The sequence below is a fragment of the Nannobrachium achirus genome (genome assembly GCF_963921795.1).
Source record: "Nannobrachium achirus genome assembly, chromosome: 5".
Classification (NCBI taxonomy): Eukaryota; Metazoa; Chordata; class Actinopteri; order Myctophiformes; family Myctophidae; genus Nannobrachium; species Nannobrachium achirus.
The window spans coordinates 37,950,447-37,970,767 of NC_137814.1; the positions used below are offsets into that span (position 1 = coordinate 37,950,447).

Here is a 20,321-nt window from a genome sequence, read left to right on the forward strand (position 1 = left end):
ATTAAATATGGTAGCCTTCAACCAGCCTGGTTGAAGGCCACCATGAGTCCATAGCGTTTGAAGGAGTTCTCCTTTACTCCTTCCAACGCTATGGACCAGACATGCCAAAGACCATAAAATGGTACCCAATGCCTCCCAGCTTGGCACATAGTGGCAAGGTTTGGAGTCCATGTGACATAGTATAATGTCCAGGCGGCATAGCTCAGGGGTAGAGAAACTGGTATTAGAGCACGAAGGGTATAAATCCCCGAAGGGTTCCCAGTTCGAATCCGGGCTCCCCCTGAGTTAATGTCGAAGGGTCCTTGGGCAAGACTCTGAACCCCTAATTGCCTCCGGTGAGTAGGTTGGTGCCTTGCATGGCTTCCTCTGCCACCGGTGTATGAATGTGTGTGTGAATGGGTGAATGTAATGCACAATCTATGTAAAGCGCTTTGGATTAAAAGCGCTATATAAATGCACCATTTACCATTTTGCATAACCAATGAGCAGAATAAGTCTGCCTTATAAGGTAACGGGTCCCCCTTCACCAGACCAACCAAACCCACTGCTCATGGAAGGAAAAAGTCCCATTGTCACTTGGAAAAAGAGAAGAGACTGTACCCACCGTCCCATTGTCACTTAAGAGGAGGCAGCCACCTGTAAGACTAAAATACGCCAACGAGGTCAGAGGAACCTGAGCATTGCCATAGGCTTCCCTGATAGCCTCCCCAATCCACCTAGAGAGAGAGGCCTTAGACACCTCTTTCCCTTAGGAGAGTAACCAAGGAGATAAAAAGACATGACGACTGTCTCTCATTCCTAGTCCTCAACCAGTATAAGGCCCACGCAATGGAATCAGGAGAATTCAACTTACAAACTCCACAAAAACATATACAAATATAAGTATTCAAGTATGTGATTGTGATTGAGTATGTGTCACTGAAATCATAGAAATTGTCATTTGAGTTCATAAAAAGGGCACGTTTGTGTTGAGTGGTGGGTTGAAGTCATGACGCTGTTCAATTAAACAAGTTTGTGCATCAAGTGTGCCCCCTGGTGGTGAATCATGCTACCACAACAGATTGTACATCAACACTTACACTAATAGCTGGGTAATTAATTAACAATAAGACACAGTATATCTTTACTTTTATTCATAAAATATAAAATCAGCTTTTAATGATTGCATACAGTACAAGGGTCTGTCCTGCATGTTGCCCTGGTTAAAGTTTGTTGGCAGCAATGACATAATAAAACCAAGAGTAAATTACGTGGAAACAGACTTGGTCACTCTCGTACGGACAAATACAAACACCTTTTTAGGCAAACATACTTCAGAACTGAAATGACACAGATAAAAGTCACATATGCAGTATCAAAAATTGTCCCTTACAAAGAACTACACATGGTCTTTTTTTCTTTTTAACTTCATCTCTTCTAGTCTCAAGTGTTTTTCTTTTGTTTTGTACTAACAGTCCATGTATGTCTACATGTGAATCTTGTAGTGGCTAAAGTGCATCATCATTAGAGACCCCGGGTTCGGCGGTGTCAAAGGCACTAGTTGTGTTCTTTCTGATGGGATGAGATTGTAATGGTCTGGGCTCCGCTGCAGGGGGTCAGAGGAAGGAATGAGGCTATTTAAGAATACTGCTCTGTGAACCTCCGGTGGAACTCCTTCACTTTGTCCAGGAGGATCTTGAGCTTGTCTGTTGGTGGCAAGATGGTCATCCTGTATGGGGGAAGGCCAGGAGAACAACGGTCAGGGTAAGCATACACAGTGGATTTGGAAACCTTTTATGCATCAAATGCTTTGACGACAAAGCTTTGTGTTGGTGATGATGAAACGGTAATGCAGTCAACTGAAGGAGGAAAGTCCATTTCACGACTAGCATCAAGTCAGAGCCCTGCAACGGGTCGGGGCCCCGTGGGTACCCGACGGGTACCCGTGTTTGACGGGTGGAGACGGGCGGAATATATACTATTATAAATGTGCGGGTGCGGGGACGGCGGTGTGCGACTAAACACGGGCGGGTGACATTTTACTGTGAAACGTCACAAGAGCGCACACAGTGAGCAGCAGGACAGAACCACAGCCTGCATACAGCACTGTTTCCACCTAAACGTCAAGTCACACACATGGAGCGGCGGCAGCCGGTGGAGCACACACCGACACACAACTGAATAAAGTGGCCGCGAGTGATCTGCTTGCCTAGCACGATGTAGTTGCCCAAACTAAGATGATTTGGGCTTTAGCCTACATCTCATTAAAACTTAATATGCAAACCTACAAGTCTGAGGGACTGTGTTTGTTTTATGTCATGATGATGGGGCGCAAGGAAGGATGACTTGCCTGCAATCAACTTGTCCAATTCAACCACATCCATTGCTGTGATCATAAAGGTGCATGATTGTATAACATCCACGTGATTCCACGACTATTAGGAGTTCCGATCCCTTTTTTATTATGGTCACATGGGTCCGGTTTGGTTTAGATTAGCTCGGGCTGTTTATCATCATAACAGTATAGCCTAAACAGTGATGAGCGAACCAAGACAGACAGACAGACAGCAAGTGGAGTTCCCTTCAGCTGTGAAAAGCTGGATATGTGCTTCGCCGTATGCCGGTGCGTGTCGAGCATAGCAGACATGCAAGCTCACAAAGCTGCAAGTTCCGACATGTTGTGAGCTTGTAGCTCTGATATTTTCAATGCGCGACACCATCGTATGACAAATACAACTGCACAAAGCAGCGGAGGCAGAAAGCAGCAGCAGCAACAAGCTATTGTGACAGATCATGATACGATTTTAAATGATTATGATTGGTTTTAAAGGTTGTTCTACTTTATCCAGGGCGCGGGTTGTCAAAATTGGACCCGTGCAGGGCTCTGCATCAAGGCAAGGCAGGGTCTTGCACATACAGTAATAAGTGATTGGAAGTAAAGAACACCTTGCAGATACCAATAGATCAGTACACGATGTACCCAAGGTTGAAGTAAAGATTTTTTCAGTCTTAATCATTAAACCTGGCCTTGTGAAATCATTGGCTGCGCTTTGAAAGGTCAGAACAAACAGGATCCAAGTTCATATTTGTTGAACTTTGAGCGCTGTGCATCACTGAGGGTTAGCCATGCGGTGAGATAGGCCAACATCAGTGCTGTGGGATTTTGATGCTTGTCATGTGAAGGGGGCTTATTAAGAGGGCAGAGGCATGATAATATTATAATTAATGCTCTAAGTCAGCAGTTCCTATCCTTTTCTGGATCAGGGCCCTCTTGAAAATCTTGACCACTGATTTTATTGCAATATTGTTTTACAGAGCATGTTTATTTTAATGATTAATTGATTGTGTTCTGGCTTGGATCAATGGGACTAATGTATACCATTTATCAGTAGAACAACAATTTCCAATTATGACAGTTCTTTTTCCTACACATTATTATTATATTATCATTAGGTTTTGCCAGTTATTTGGGGGGGCCACTTGCGATAGCCCACAGGTTGATGGGTTGGGAATGGATGCACCCTGTACCTGAAGTGGTATGTTCCGTCCTTCTGGCCGAAGCCGCTCCCGGGGACAAGGCAGATCCCAGTCTCCTCTAGCATCTTCATACAGTAGAGCATGTCTGGAGCCTGGCCCATCGCCTGCACACAACAAACAAAACACACACAGACATGTCGTGAACCATCTCACAATGGTACTGGAGGTTCTCTTACCTACAGCAGGTAAACATCCCCTCATATCACCCTCCAGGCCTCCACTATCCAAACCCCAAAAATGCATAGGCTTATTAGTGCAGAGCAATTTAACACAGGATTGACCCAGGCAGCATATCATTGGTCCAGGTATGTTACCCTTTTTAAGGCTACTCCTGCTTTCCAACCACATCTAATACATAACAACATGAGATAACATAACAACTGAGAATGAGTTCAGACAGCATTTTTTCTTCATGTCGAATGAAAAATGTATTTGTATCAGCAACAATTGTGCAGTGAAAGGGAATTTGGTAACACATATTGAGACAAACCACAATCATTTTACAAGGACACAGAGAGAAACAAGGAACTGAAATCTCAACCATACCGGTATGTAGGTCTATATTTGTACCGTAAATGAAACTGGATCAAAGTGCTGTTGTCAGTATTTTAAAGGTCCCATATGTTTTGCATTATTGCTTGATTTGCACAATATTTTTTTCATAATTTATCTAGCCTTTATTATATTACACTACTGATTCATTCAGAGTTTGCATAATTCTAATTAGCAGCCTATAATAAGATGTAAAGGCGGAGGTCGTTTTCACTGGTCTGGTCTGGTGAAGGTAGATCTCACCAGCCTTGCTTGGAAAAGGTACATCTCTTGCCTGAAAGGTTTGCACACCCCTGACCTAAAGTGTAATTTTTGCACAAGTTTTTGATCATATCGTCACTCCAAGTTTCAAAATGTGTTTTTTTTTCGTAAAGCAAAGTCCTGCTTCACCGCACAAAACTATCGCCCAAAACTGGTGCGAGGCGTGTGCTTGTAGATCTGCTATTTTCACTATTTTAAATCGTTTTATTTTTTATTTTTTTATAAATGATGAATAAAAACGGTTTTGGACATACAAGGTTTCCACCTGACAACAATGATATTTAATTAGCATTCCCATCCCAAGGCTGGATTGCCATGGGATTTGCTGTGCACCTTCATGCTCTCTGGAGAATTAACCCTCTTAATTCATTGTGGTGACCCCCTGCCATTCCTCTAGCAAAGTGCTTCTCAAAGTGGGTCCTTGAGGCACTTTGGCTATTCAAAACTAGCCTTATCACGGCTATCAGTGAGCTTGCATATCTGCTATTTTGGGGGGTATGTGGCCAAATACATCAATTTTAGTGTCCTTGACATGAAAAAGTTTGAGAACCACAACAACTGCTCTAGCACCACGCTTAGGCCAACATTTTCACTTGCACACAACATACAGTATCTCACAGTCTAAACGGCAGATTGCAGTGAAACTTGTTGACCACATTCATGCTCCGGCTCCCCACAGGATGAAGGGCTTTACTCTTGATTTGTCACAGTCATGGAGCATTATGAGTATGAGACTGACCCTGGCTTCTTTGATAGCCTTCTCAGGGATGGTGATGCGGGGGAATGAGTACATAGCACCCTGCACAGGGTTACAGCTGATCCCAGGCACTGTGTTTAGAATCTCCTGCGTCAGCTGGGCCTTCTCTGCCAAGACATTTAAGGTGTTGGTGCGCTCCTGGATAAGGAAAGAGAGATGGAGCAAAGAAGACAGAGAGAGAGGGTAGAATTTAGGGAAAGAGTAGTTCATCACAGAGAAAGAGAAAGCAATAAAGAAGAGTTAGGAACATTGCTAGTCTGTGATAAAGATACAACCTAATCACAGTGATAATTAAACATCGCTCAACCGTTTTAACAGACTCCATTACTTAAGCCTCTCGCTGCTTTAATTTAAAGCAGCCTCTGTGAAGAATGATGACTGCAAGCATATTGTTGTTGTTGGTTGAAAATCTATCCAAAACTGTTACTTTTCAGGAAAGTAAAAAGGAATCTGTGCTCCTTTTAATACTTTTCATTGGTTAAATATTTATAAAATCCACAGACAGACCCGTAGGGAATATGGAGATACAAGGTTTCAGCCTGACAGCAAGGATATATTATAACAAGGAGTTGTGGGAGTCTGATTGAATCACCTTGATGAAGTTCTCATAGGAGGGTTCCCCAGGCTGGGGACAGTTGACCACCAGATCCATAAGGGCCTGTCCAGGAACAGGGGGACACAGACGGACTGACACGAGCTTGGTCAACTGGGCCTTCACCTCAGCGTCCATGTTGATAATCTCCATGTAGCCGCCTCGGAATCCACACCTGGATAACAGGAAAAGATGCTCTGAAGTGAATAGGGGTGGCCAACGGTTAACCGTTACCGTTTAACCGATAAGAAATTGGTTACCGGTAAGTGCTAACGGTTAATGGTGACCGATAAAAAAAGAAAAACAAGAAAAGCAACCAATGTGTCACACCAAAAGCCCCGTACACCAATATCTATGCAACATCAAGTCATCAACCATGCAACTATACGCGCTGTGGTCACACATTTGTGGAGGACACCAATCTCTGTGTAACATCCATGCATGCATCTCCAATACAAATTTTGTGTTGTTAACTCTTTGAGTGCCAGCGCCCTCTAGGGGCCAAAGAATGCCAGCGCATCTCTCATAGGCGAGCGCTTTAGCTTCCAGGACTTCACCTTCCAGGACCTGACGTGCTCACGTTCATGCACGGCATGGAAATGTCCCGGATGAAGATGCTAACAGAATGGCTATTCCCATTTTGTCACCTAAAAGATCATTTTTGGGCGATTTCGCCGTAAATAAACCTCGCGCCGCTTTCCTAAAACACAAAAAAGAGATATAAGCCTTTAAAGATGCGGTCTTTCATTGGATTAGGCGGAGATTGGCGATTGCGTTCGCAAATTACGGCCGGCCGGGAGGTTGCTAGCTTTCGGCTAGTAGCTAGAAAAATCAGGCCAGGTTTCAGAAGGCCTCTTATCATTTTATTCATTTAATTAAATAAAGCCGAACTACTTCGGGATCGGCACACTCGTGTACTCATCGGAAGCGGCGCCGAACATCGGGTGAACATTGGGGAGCTCAAAAATGTATTTTAAACCATTTTTAATGGAATATATCGTCGGACTGAGTAGAACGGCTAGCGAGCCAGGACCACCCACGACTCTACAAGCAGCTCGGGGTAAGTGAATTAATAAAAAAAAGATTGTATTGGATTGAAATAAAGCCGAACTAGTTCGGGATCGGCACCAGATGAGTTAAAATGTTAAAATAAATATCCCAAATGTGTCAAACATTTTCTTTTTTGGGGTTGTTCTGCCTTCATTTGGATAGTACAGTTGAGATAGACAGGAAACAGAAAAGGGGAGTGACACGCAGTGTCTATATGTGGTGTTTGCCATAAACACCACAGCCCCTGTCAATCATTTTCAAATAAAAAAAGCAGATCTACAAGCTGACAATGCACTCCATTGTGGTGTGAGCTTGTAGATTAAAGTGATAGCTTGGCTATGATTTTGACGCTATATCAACTAATTTAGCTGGGGACCTCCTGGAACCCCCACCCGGACCCCATTTGAGAACCACTACCATAAAAGCATTCATCCAACCTTTCAATAAATGGTTAAATGGCTCTTGGATCCCATGGTGTTTGAAAGTGCACAGCAGCTAGAGGCGCCATGGATCAGACTATATACAGCCTCTTTACTGCTACATAATAGCTGGTCTCACATAGCCAGACTCTCCGGCCCATTCTCCCCGCCCCGCAGATTGGGCAGAGCTGTGAAAGGTCTGGATATGCGAGACTACACGATAGCAAACGTATCAAATCCCCAAGTAGCCAACAATTTAAAAGATACTGGGTCAAACAGCATTTGAAAGATAATAGGAATGGTTTGTTTTTACCCTATTCAAAAGGTGTGGTTGATATGATGACAGAACCTCTTTTGTGTATTTTTTTTCTTCATATAATATAATATGTCAGAAAAAGGTTAGGGTTAAGTTAGTACACTGTGAGTGTCGTATTAGCTGCAGTAATCAGGATAAATTAATGTGCAGTGCAACTACTGGATTACAGTAGTTTGATGACATGTCAAAGTAAGGTGACTTACTCTCCCATGTAACATTTGGAGGTGGAGTGGAAGGATGCCAGTTCCACTGTATCCGAGTATTCAGGTCCCATCTCAAACAATACCTTCTTAAAGGAGTGGAACTTGCAACCGTCAGCATACACATTATCCTGGTATACCTGAATGACAGGAAAGACACATTTAACATAGTAGAACATGCTGTAAAACAGCGAAGTGGATAATAAAACCAATGTTACAGTATCTCTGTAGCCATTAAACGAAACGGGTTTCTTACATTGATGCTCCTACATCATGCAAGCACCAGTTAAAGTTACTTTCCATCCCTCATATACTGTGTGCACAGTGCACATCCCATAACCCACACACTGCACATCATTTTGGAGCTCATATCTTTGAACGGGTAAGGGCTAGTATACTAAACCAATGTTATTCATAGTGTTAGTTATTGATGATTAAACCACTTAAGCCCTATATACTTACTTAGTCATACAACAAATAGCAAAACTAGCTGATTTACAAGCTCACAACGCATTGCAATGTGTTGTGAGCTTGTAGATCTTTTGGAAAAGATTTGACTACTGATAAATAAATGAATACATTTTTTTGACATGCACAAAATAGGGATGCCAGGATTGAAGTGGTTAAAGTACCTCATCAGCCATTAGGAAGAGGCCCTCCTTTGCAGCAAATCGGATCACTTCCTCAATGCATTCCCTGGTCTGAACTTGACCTGCGTATAAAAGAAAGATTATTCCATTATACCACGGAAAGTTCTATGAAATGATCAGGATGAATGATACATGATGACTCCTTTGCTGCCCTCTATTGACTCATAAGAGAAGTAGGCATGTTTCTGTACTGCCCAATGTGCCCATACCCATCAATGAGAAGCAGTGAGTAGACTGGAAATGAAAGTGTCTCAAAACAAAACTGCACAGAAGGGGGAAAATAAATGGATATTATGAAATTATCTATTCCAGACTCAAGAACAGAAAATGAAAAGGGATTTTTATTGAGTATCAAAATGAAACTACTGATGGAAAATATATTTACAGAACAGATATGACTGAAACAGATCTGACTGAAACACAGATATTAAGTTACAAACTCCAGCCAGAAACCCATATCTTTGGACGTGCCAAACTTTTAGAAACACAGTGGTCAGAATGAAAATAACCTAACCTTTCCTAATGAGCATCAACCCCACACATGGACTACTTTAGGCAAGACTTTTCAAATCAGTCAGTGCTATAAAATGCATTTAAATATACTAACTATTACATAACTTTAAGAAAAGATTACCACAAAATAATATATCATGTGGGGGATTATCTATCACATATTGTACCGAAAGGAATCGAATCCTCAAGAATCAAAAATATTATAGCAGGGGAAAATTGTATGATCATACATGATAACAATGAATACATTACAAAATGTATTATTACAACGTGCAAAATCCGCTCTTGCCCCATTAAGGAGAGTTAGAAAATTAAAGTGACTCAAAACAAAACCGCACAGATGGGAAATCTTTATGGATATTATGAAATTGTCCATATGAGTATCAAAACAAAACTACTGATGGGAAATATATTTACGGAGAACAGCTGATAATGCCTGAAACACAGAAGTTAATGAATTACAAAACCCAAAGAAACCATATCATAGGACATGCTAAAGTAAACTGTTAGATGTAAAAATTATATATTTATCTCATAGGGTATAGAGATAGACAGTCAGCGGGCTAAATATGTAAGGCTTTAATGCCAGAAATAGTAGCGATAATTTGAGACAATACTGTGTGACATGATGAAGCTTACCGGTGGGGTTCCCAGGGTTGATGACGCAGAGGGCCCGCGGGTTGCAGTGGCGTCTGGCTTCCTCCAGGGCGCGCTCCAGCTCGCTGAGGTCCATACTCCAGCACTTGTCCTCATTCAGGTAGTAGTTGATCTGCACTGCACCCAGTTCAGCCAGGGCAGCCGAGTACAGCGGGTACTGGGGGATGGAGATCATCACACCTGTGCGTGTCTCGCCCTCACCACACACCAGTAGCTTTAGCATGGTCTGAGACAGACGGACAGGGGAACCCAAATTAGTGAGAGATCGGCACAATAGTTTTAAAGGAGTAGTTCATCCCCAAAGTGTAATATTTTCTATTGCTTACTACTCACGCCATGGAGATTTGAGTTCAAAACATTTTTTTTTGTATTTGTCGCATTCCTAAGGCAAAAGATTTATTATAGTAAATTTACCCACATTGATTCCGGATGAGGACACAAATGGGTCCCCATCCGGAATCAATGGGGGTACATTTATTCTATTCAAATTATTGTTTAAGGAATGCAACAAAAAACTAAAAATATTCTTGAACTCAAGTCTCCATGGTGTGAGTATAGAAGGAAAAAAAATCATTTTGGGGGTGAACTACTCCTTTTAGTTATATGCCAATAAACCCTGTAAATAATAAAAGTGTACAAGGCATGGATTTATCACATATCAAACTGCATTTCAAACAAAATAAAAAAAATCAACTCAAATATAATTTCATATAAAAGAGCTTTTTTTGTACCACAATGCCATCGCTAGCCCCTGTGGTGAGGTAGATGTTGTCCGGATCACAGGGAATGCCACCGTCCCTATGCTCAATGTAGCTGGCCACATCCTGACGCACACAATCTATGCCCTGGCTGGCACTGTAGGCACCTGAGGGGGACAGAGGGAGATGTTTGCAGAGATTATGACAAGTCACTTACTCATACTGCAGTGCTACAGTTTATAATCCTACATTTGACAAGTGAGTTCAAAATGAGTTCCCTCAATAGTTTCCAATGCTTTTTTACTATAGCGTTTTCTTTTGTACATGCAGAGAACAAGATCTGTTGTTCACATAGGACTAAGAGAGGTTTTCTTTTTTTTCTATGACATAGTGTAATTTGCACCAATTAATATATCTCAACTGGATTGTTAAGCAGTTGTAAGCTCCTTTTTTATTTACTTGGAATAATTGGCTGTGTGGGTCAAAAATCCATAATAAAAGTGTTGATTCGAGTAATTATTTTGTTAATATCATAAGCCTTTGTTTGCTACGCAGCTTATTTTCTTCATTTATCCCAAACGCAATGCAAAAAAAATCATTGGTGGTGGTAAAGTGAGGGATGGTCTCTAAGAATACATAACTCATCCCATTCCCCGTAGCCCTCAGCAAACTTACAAAGCACAGGTGCAAAATGCACAGCACACCTTATGTTTGGCTATGAATGTGACCCTCCAAACGCTCTCACATATACATTACGCACCCATACTGCTCCCTCCACAAGACTGCAGGATGCGCCTTGCTCTACTTTTGGCATCCTCTGGGAATGTGTTGTCATTTAAGAGCTCTGGGTAAGAGCAGAGTGCTAGGACCTGGAAGAGAGAAGATAAAAGAGATAAGAGACACAGGACACAGAAGGACCCACGTAATAAGCCAAAAGTGAAACAGTGCACCTAAATCTGCAGTGCGCAGAAGATACTGATTGATGGCACAGCAGAGGAAAAAAGCTTCCCAAGTAAAACAGAACAAAGGTCCTAAATTTAGATACTACACACAAAGTAGAAATCTGTTGTTAAATGACCACTGAGGATTTTACTGTGTGGGAACAGTACAGGAGGCTTATAGTAGGTACAGACCTGACGGAAGAAAGTGATCGGCTGCTGACCCATGGCGTGGGCATCGCCGATGTTGGCCTTGATGACTTCATCGAAAGGTTTCTTCACTCCCTGAAGGACAGAACAGAGAACAGGTTGACATGGGAAAAGTGCAGAAACACAAATGAATAGGACACTATGCATTTTGGCACAGTTATACCTACTGTAAAACACACAATACAAACACAAAAGGTCTTGCAGTAGCATCAGGCTACTGCATCACCCAACTGTAACATGGTTGTAAAATGTTTACAACCCTTAGAACTGGCCCTGATTGCTTTGCGATGTGTTGTTAGGTTGTAGATCGGCTAATTTTGGTGAAGACATTTGGTGTAGAGGGGGAAACTGGGGGGCCTAATAGACCCTGGGGGACTCCGGACAACTGCTGCACTATGTAGGCTAACTTTCCTATTCTACCTCAAATTTGAACATGAGTCTCCCGCACAAGTTCTGAAATTTTTACCACTGAGCTAATAGTGCCTGCCTGCTCGCTCAGGGAAGAAATGTAATTTAGACACAGGTTCAAAATGTGTATCAAACCATACAGGGAGACTAAATATAACCAACCACCCCAAGTTATATTGTATTAATATACTCTTACCATACAGATTGGACAACATAAAAATGTATTCACACAAAAACAGCTTTATCATATGCATAATTTTATCGGACGTTTATAACATTACATGTCCCACTGAGATACATGTATAATATGAAACTTCAACATGAACAGGGTCAGAGATCTGAAGCAGTTCTGGGATTATCTATTTTTACTCCAGAACATGTTTAATGACCTCTGTCTGGATACCAGTATTAAGCCTTCCAGACATGTGACAGTCTCTCTGAAACAATGCCACAATGCACAGTCACATAAGTCAATCATTGTTTGGTATCCCAGACATCCCGCTATTGGATAGTGTGTAACAAGAGATATTTTAGATTGGATTAAATATACTCCTTGAGTAAAATGACTCTTTACGGTGGACTAAATTAAATGTCTGTTATCGATGTATTAAATAAAAACACCTGTTTTCCATCTGTTTAATTTGTAACTGACAAATGGTTTGTCATTTGGAAATTGCCGTTTTATTAACATACATACAAACATGTTTGGCCCTCTGGATCCGGAGGTAGAGACATAAGGTGCCAGCTACACAGAGCTGGATATTTCTGAAGCTAGACATTTGCTAGACATTTTTGTGTGCGGTTGGGGCTTGCAGCCACACAAAGCTGGATATTTTAGCCGCGAAGCTGGATATTTTTGAAACCGGATAAATAGGTGGAGACATTGAACAATATCCGATTCACTGGATCCATGTAGACATGGAACCCGGATATCTCTGAAGACTTTACTGTGTGTGTGCTTGTCCCCCTAGTGGAGGTCTGGGGACTAGATATCTTTGTCATGTGGACCTAGATATTTTTCTATCTGAAAAACCGGGATATATGAAGGATATCCCTGGCCTTCCATCCACCCATTTGAGTAGTTTATTGCTGCATTTGTGATTGTTGTACACTATACAACAGACTTCCCACCATACATTCCACTCATCCATTCTCTGACCAACACCATTGACCAGCTGACTATTGCACCCTATTTTTCTTTTATTGCTAACCTTTATCATTTTAATAGCCAGGCCATAACCACAAATATTGCACATTCTGTTACTGTGCGAAACTACTTTTAAAATGAAATACACAAATGATTCTTGATTCTCTAAATAAAATACTTAAGGCGATGACATTGCCTGAGTATTTTAAAGAAAGCAAATCACTCCAAAGTGACCAAAGTTTGAAATCTATGCAACATCTTTCCCATAATGTAATTTCTCCAACACACAGACACATAAACATACTGCACAGAGTGACTTCTTCTAACCTCACTCATAGTGACCTCAGATTACAGCTGGGGGAAATGATGATTTACAGCAGAGCATGGGGGAACTGAATGTGTCAAGGCAGATGGAAAAGTGCTGGTTAAAAAGGAATTTGGAGAATTCACTGACTCAAGCTGTGTTACTTCTTCCTAGCCCAGCAAAAAAACTGTTAAGCAATTTAACAGTGGAGACAACAACGCGCACACGCACACACACACACACACACACACACACACACACACACACACACACACACACACACACACACACACACACACACACACACACACACACACAGTGACACACACATAGAACTAACACAGATGTTTCAAACAGAATGAGAGTACAAGTGTGCGTGCATCACACACACACCAACTACACCAGATGTTTGAAACAATGTGACAGTGACCGTCCACTCGGCCAGGCGTCCACAAGAGTAACAAACAGTGACTCTGTAATACAACAACATTCACAGCAGCATCTTTGTTTGTTCTAGACAGGGGCGAGGTAGGTACAGTCCAATCCAGCCCTCAGAAAATAATCTCCTGCTCTCTCATTGGCCACACAGCAGAGGTGTAGCGCCACAAAAACCAATCACATCCCTTGGTCAAGGGTTCCTCCCGTTCATGCTGAGGGGACCCTTTTTTATCACAAACAGTTTTGTACTGAACAAAAAACATCCTCTGACCCTGAGAACTTTCTCGAAGGCTTGTTCCTTTACAGAATGTATACTTTTACGCTGATAAAGACTAAAAAACTAACAATAATCACTGTGAAAGTGGATGCTCTTGTTGTAGCCTAAATAGTGACTGGGGTGCTTGGCCAGCACGCAATATTATGCCCTTGGCCTTGGCCTTCCAACACTGCTTCGCATCATATTGAGGCTAAAGTCTAAAAGCTAAATCCAGAGTGTTAATTTAACTCTGAGAATGTACAAATGGAAACTATTTGTACATTTTTAGAGTCACAGGATTTTAAAGTGTAATCTTGCATGCAAAGTTTAAACTGATCCCTTCATTAACAACATTATTTCATTGCTTTATATGGCATCATTAATCTTTAGAAGTTTGATCCCAAAATACACAAATACATATAAATGTTCTGCTTTAACACAGAAAACATTATGTGACAGAAACGATCCAATCATTCCATCTCCCATGGTTACACTTGGAGCATTTCTATTCATCACTAGCTGCTCATTAACACCGAACAAAGGCTACAGAACAGTCACTGTACAGCCTTTAGAATTACACAATTTGATTGGTGTCCACCAGACAGGTTATTATACTCTAATTGTGGTGCAGGGTGCAGAATGATGCAGATTAAACTAGATTTACTAGGTCTACTAAACACTACAGTCCATGGCTAGATTCTCTTTTAAATATAGTGCATCTTGCTACATTTCATAATGTTGTATCTTCAGGTCACATTCACCTACTATACAGACTGACGGACTGACGGACAGACAGCCGGTGGAGGTTTACACTATAATATAGAGGAAAATAATACCCCCCAAAAATCTGCTTTAAGTAACATGTGAGGGATCAAACTGGGGTTTTTAATGATTCTGACTCCATTGCAAGCATTTGTTTTGTATGAAAAACATTCCTTGGGCTAAAAACAGCCTTCACAAAACTGTGAAAAGTGATGACTCATCACTAAACCATAGTTTTGTTGGGCTGTTTTTAATGCAAAACAAATGCTTGCAATGGATTCAGAATCATGAAAAACCCTATAGTTTGACCCCTCAAATGCTACTTCTTTTATAGTAAAGTGTAGTGAGTGAATGGGACCCGAACATTTACCCCCTATAAAAAAATTGCTCAATGCTGACAGGCGGTCAGCAGGTGGTTCATGAATGTATGTATAGACAACATTTTAGGCCAATAAAAAAACGATATACCAAATTTCATACCCCACCTCAGGGGCAGCCGGACTATCAAGGCTTTTTTGTGTTATCCTTTTAGCATAGCTTGTATAATTTTACTTGCTGTACTGTTTGCAAAGTGTTAATAAAGTATTGAATCAATCAATCAATCAATCAATGTCACTTTCAGAGACCTAATTCCTCATAGCAGACAGAATTGTCTCCTGTATAGGTAGGTAAACACAAGTGGTTTTTTAATCAATGCATCAACATGGTATTAACAGTGCAGAAGGTATCAGTGTAGAATATAGGTAATCATTTGGTATGTGTCTGATAGAATAATAATCTACATGATTATCGTCCAAACTAATATGATGACCAATATATATTGTGTATTCCTACTCATAAAGTTGCTTATGTACATTCCTTGCTGGGAGACTCCAGACATTCCAGATACGAGAAAAGTAAAACAAAAAATAATCTTTTGTAACTGAGGAACAATTTGTGAAAGGAAATACAAAGAGGGTGAAATTGAGGTTATGGTTAGGATTACAGTTAATGTGTGTGTGTGTGTGTGTGTGTGTGTGTGTGTGTGTGTGTGTGTGTGTGTGTGTGTGTGTGTGTGCGCGCGCGCAAGATTATTCAAGACAAATGGCAGCAAGATAAAGAAAGCTTTATAGTCTGCATTCTGGAAGTAACCCAACACCATACAAAGCTGGCACGGCAGGTACTCCTAAAATAGAGACAACTACGCTAACAAAATGTGGCCCAGCTTGAAGAAGAAAGCACCACAACAGCAATAGTGTAACATGAGAAGATTGACCACCTGTTCTGATTAACAATACTTAAATTTACAGCAGAGTATATCAGTTTGATTTTTACATGTTGTTGTGCGGCATCCCTGGGGAACCAGCTGGCCTTGTGATTATAAAGTGTCCACCCTGAGATTGGGAGTTTGGGGTTCAATCCCCAGCCGAGTCATACTAAAGGCAAAAATGGTAACCAATTCCCATACATGCTTGGCACGCAGCATCAATGGCTGGATTGAGGGTAAATCCCTGCAACATACTAACGTCATGTCCAGGGGGTGTACAAGTACATCATGGCTTGGGATGTAATTGTACATGATCAAGCTGTCTCATGCTCCCAAGGGTACCTATCCCTAGGGATACTCATTTTCAACATATATTTTTGGGATACAGTGAGACTCATTTTCCCTTGAGTGAACATTGGTAGATTCTTGCTACAGCTAATGGTTCAGTGTGTTCTCCTCTGAAGGCTGTTTGGATCACAAAGCATGGGAACGCTGCAGGTGTTTGGATGGGTTATTTACTGGCTGTAGAACAGATTATAACAAATTACTTCCTCAAGTATAAAGATTAAAAAAAATAGACAAAGACTGTGTTACTGAATGAACGAACACATTTCTTCTGCATTTTAAATAGCATCTTAAACCTTCATCAAACAAACTCAAAGTTAACTTGCATAAAGAGAGAATAAATGAGGGGACTGTGGCTCAGGCTGTAGGTGAGCAGGGTTTCAGACCGGCGTAGACCATCTGGATAAAGGTCAATGTTGTCATTACTTTCTCCCCCTCAGCCATCAGTGCATCTTTCACCTGGGAAATACCTTGTTCACATGCTCACCCTTTTCTTAAATAAAGCACTTAAGAGAAGATACATTGCACACTAGACTGCACTCAGTACACTGAGCGTTTGTTTCTATGACAACCTAAGTAGCATGAGAGAGGAAGACTAGAAACTGGTGCAACACATTTCTTTTTAATTCATCAAGCAAAAAGGATGAGAAGTTCATGGATGAAGTGATTTAACCACAGGGTTTCTTTTCTTGCAGGAAAAAACATAGTGTAGGTGCACATGCCTGTGCAGAGTGCACACTGGGCTGCACAATATGTCATACCTTAAATGACAAATATCTCAGTAGTGATACAATTATGACTATAGGTTCACACTTATTTGTGTATTCTAAGTGCAGCGACAGTGAAAACTAAACATTCTTCAAAAACCTGTATATTACAGGTCAATGACTTGCTTAGTTTAAATGTATGACGTTTGGTCGCGCTGCTGACCAATTCAGTCTTGTGGGGCAACTAAACTGAAATGGTCTGTCGGATTGCGTCAAGCTTTCAACCATATGGGTGGAGGGTGGTGTCATAAAACAAGTAAACTGTACTTGCATCACACTTTCTAAGTAGGCTAATGTTTATGCCCCATATGATGATAGATATGGGATTTGAGCACATAATGTGAACACCTGACTCATCTCTTCTTAACTGTTAAGATGCCAGACCTTGCACACACACCCCTTGGATGGCAAATCACAACCTCCATTGATTTCACAACCTCCCTGATTTCTCACATGGCCCTCTTCTAGCGCCACCATCAGGACGATTTTTGCAAAACACATTTTTGGACACTACTCCAAGAGATTTTGGCCTAAAATCACGCAAAGCGGTACACAGTATCTCTAAAGTCATGTCATCAACATGGATCTGTCCCATTTACCATATTCCCTCCTGATTGGTTACGATTGCCTTCTAAAGTTTGTGTATGCGACGTGACGGTCACTTATCTCCCACTCTGAATTACTATTACTTAATGAATACAGAGGATTTTACTGCGAAGGAGGAACATCTATGGTTTCACTGGGACTTCTTGATGATCAAATAATACACCACCAACATGCACTTAACATGAGCTTGTTAAGTATATAAAAAGTATGGAATTTCTTAAATGTATTAAATTCTTAAGAAAATATCATTTGAAATATATCAAATAATAATAATTTAAAAAAAAAAGAAAACATTTTAGGAAATGAAAATTAATATTTACTTGAGACCCATAAAAATGGGGCCGTGACCCAAAGGAAGGAAGAGAGGGTGCAGATTGGGACAGATAGTGCTGATAGTGGTTACTGGTTACTGTTTGAACATCATTGCAGGGTCAGATGGTGACGGGTTGATATTAACAAGACAGACAAGAAGCTCAGTCTCGTTGACTATGGACTTTCACCTCTTCCTTAAGTTCTCTCTCTATAAAGAGATCGCATAAGGAAACAATAAGGAGCAATAAAAGAGATAACAGATAATAAAAGAAAATGACAAAGGAGAATAAAAAATCTCTATCTGCTCAACAATTGATGTAGGCTATTTAAATGATATTTATAAAGAGTGAGTGACTAATAGCTCATAAATATGTGTTTTAATTATTAGGCTATTTAAAATTCCCTGAACACCAGATACACATTACGAACTAGTGGACTTTGACAATATTGTGTGTGTGAGCAGACTTCCAAAAGATCACACAATGTATGTAGTGTTCTCTTTTGGTGCTGTCAATTGCAAGCACATGATAAGGAACAGACATCAGGCACGTCCACAATTAGCCAATACCTAATTAGTTCCATGTGTCAGAAACCAAAACTTTTCTTGATAGCTGATGAGCAAATCAAAGTTGTACATTAGGTTTATGCATAATAACATTTTAGCCTACTCCCCCACCTCAAGTTTAGAGGACAATGATCTATACATTGACATGAGTTGAAAACTATAGGCTACATTTACAAGACCTGCATCTTAAAACATTAATGTTGCCACAGCCATATACAGTAGGCTATAGGCCAAGGCAATATAATAATAATAACTAATAACTAAATAACTAATAAATGTATATATAGCACTTTTGTAAACAAAGTGTTGCACAGAAATAGGCTTATTACATGACATGAAAGACAAAAAAGCATGAAAAACAAATCACAATTTAAAGGATGCTGGACATCTAAATGATGAGGACATGAGGACAGGAAACGATTTCAACATGGTAAAAGAAGTCATGTTATCAGCAAACGAATGTTGAGACACGACTACAACATCACCCAACAAGTTGTCCACTCACTGTACATAACACACAGTGCAGTGAGTGTACACTCAATGTACAGTGTGTGCTGCGGATTATGCAATGCAATAGGCTACCGTCCCGTATAGACCAGCGTGGCACTGGCACACTGGCTGAAATGCCTGGTAAACGCGCGTTACCACTTACCAGCAGCCATAAAGCACAGCTTGAAAAGCCTATTAAAGTATGATTCATTATAATTGATAAAAAGAAGACATCCAATAAGACAATGCATCATCTACCTCTCTCAGCTCCTTCTCAATCTGCACGGCGCGCTGCACGATGGGTCCGCGCACAGCATATTCCACCTTCTTCACGGTGGGGTTCATGGTGTCGAGGGTCAACACCTTGCCCCGGGGCGCCACTCCGTTCTCGGCCATACTCTCCTTGGCGATCCCACGGAGCGCCGAAAGGGCTCTGGCAGGAGGAGAGAAGGGAGGAATCATTGAACGGACACCCGGACCAGGGTGGGCGACGGCGGGGTACTGCTGCTGCGCCCCGCCGCTGGTGCCGAGAACCAAATCATTCCGAGCCCTGGTCAAGATACGAACGCCTCTAGACGGCAACAGTTGCATCCGCGACGCTGACATGACTGTGAATGTCATAAAAGTCTGTGTGAACTGTGAAGAGGGGTAGTTGCTGTGCGCTGCCTGGCGACCACCGTCGCGCTGTACTTCCACTAAAGGACTGTGCCGTTGTGCAAATACAGCAAAACCCAAACTTCTACAACGTAACCGCGCAGACCTTTGAACCTTCCCAGTTCCAACAATTACAGTAAACGATCAACGTTTGGTCGTCAGACTGATGATGCCCCCCCAACCAGTGTTTGCTGTTGTTTGCACCTAGAATGACCCTGGACTTGTATGTCTTCTTCTACACGACACGCATGGCTACTATATAGGGACATGAGGGAACCCCCACCACCCCTTTTGTGTGCGCAACTAATACCACCTTCCCCCTCCCCTCTGGTTCCATTATCCTACCCACCGTTATTGTCAATCAGAGCCGGTTCACTTCTCCGGTTACCGAGAGGCAGGGTCAGATATGTGGAGACTGGAGACCAGGGCAGCGTCTAAACTTTCACTCTCTCTCTCTCTCTCTTCACTTGGTCTCCTTTTTCTTTTGTCGTGGACGACCAGCGCGCGCTTGGTTTTGGGAGGAGACATGCTACTCTGTCTGCATAAAAGAGCTTACTCCTCCTATTTTGGCCGTGAGCCCACGTAGTAAAGTTCCGCAAGCAAATGTACTGTGGACAAGTCACTATGCACTGTAAATAAATTTCCTTTTATAATTCAAGCATTCTTGACCATTTTATGGGACAGGGTAATAAC

General features: G+C 41.5%; 1 protein-coding gene across 1 annotated transcript; it reads right to left on the reverse strand.

Moving 5' to 3' along the window:
• Positions 1 to 1,111: 1,111 nt before the first annotated feature.
• Positions 1,112 to 19,692, reverse strand: LOC308284708 (alanine aminotransferase 2-like). Its single transcript, XM_080725426.1, has 11 exons — positions 19,233 to 19,692; positions 11,315 to 11,404; positions 10,942 to 11,050; positions 10,215 to 10,348; positions 9,466 to 9,709; positions 8,296 to 8,375; positions 7,667 to 7,803; positions 5,679 to 5,853; positions 5,069 to 5,224; positions 3,508 to 3,620; positions 1,112 to 1,708 (listed from the first exon to the last, which is right to left on the reverse strand). The coding sequence occupies exons 1-11, from the start codon at positions 19,593 to 19,595 to the stop codon at positions 1,618 to 1,620; spliced, it is 1,692 nt and encodes a 563-aa protein (XP_080581552.1). The 5' UTR covers positions 19,596 to 19,692; the 3' UTR covers positions 1,112 to 1,617.
• Between the last annotated feature and the right edge of the window lie 629 nt (positions 19,693 to 20,321).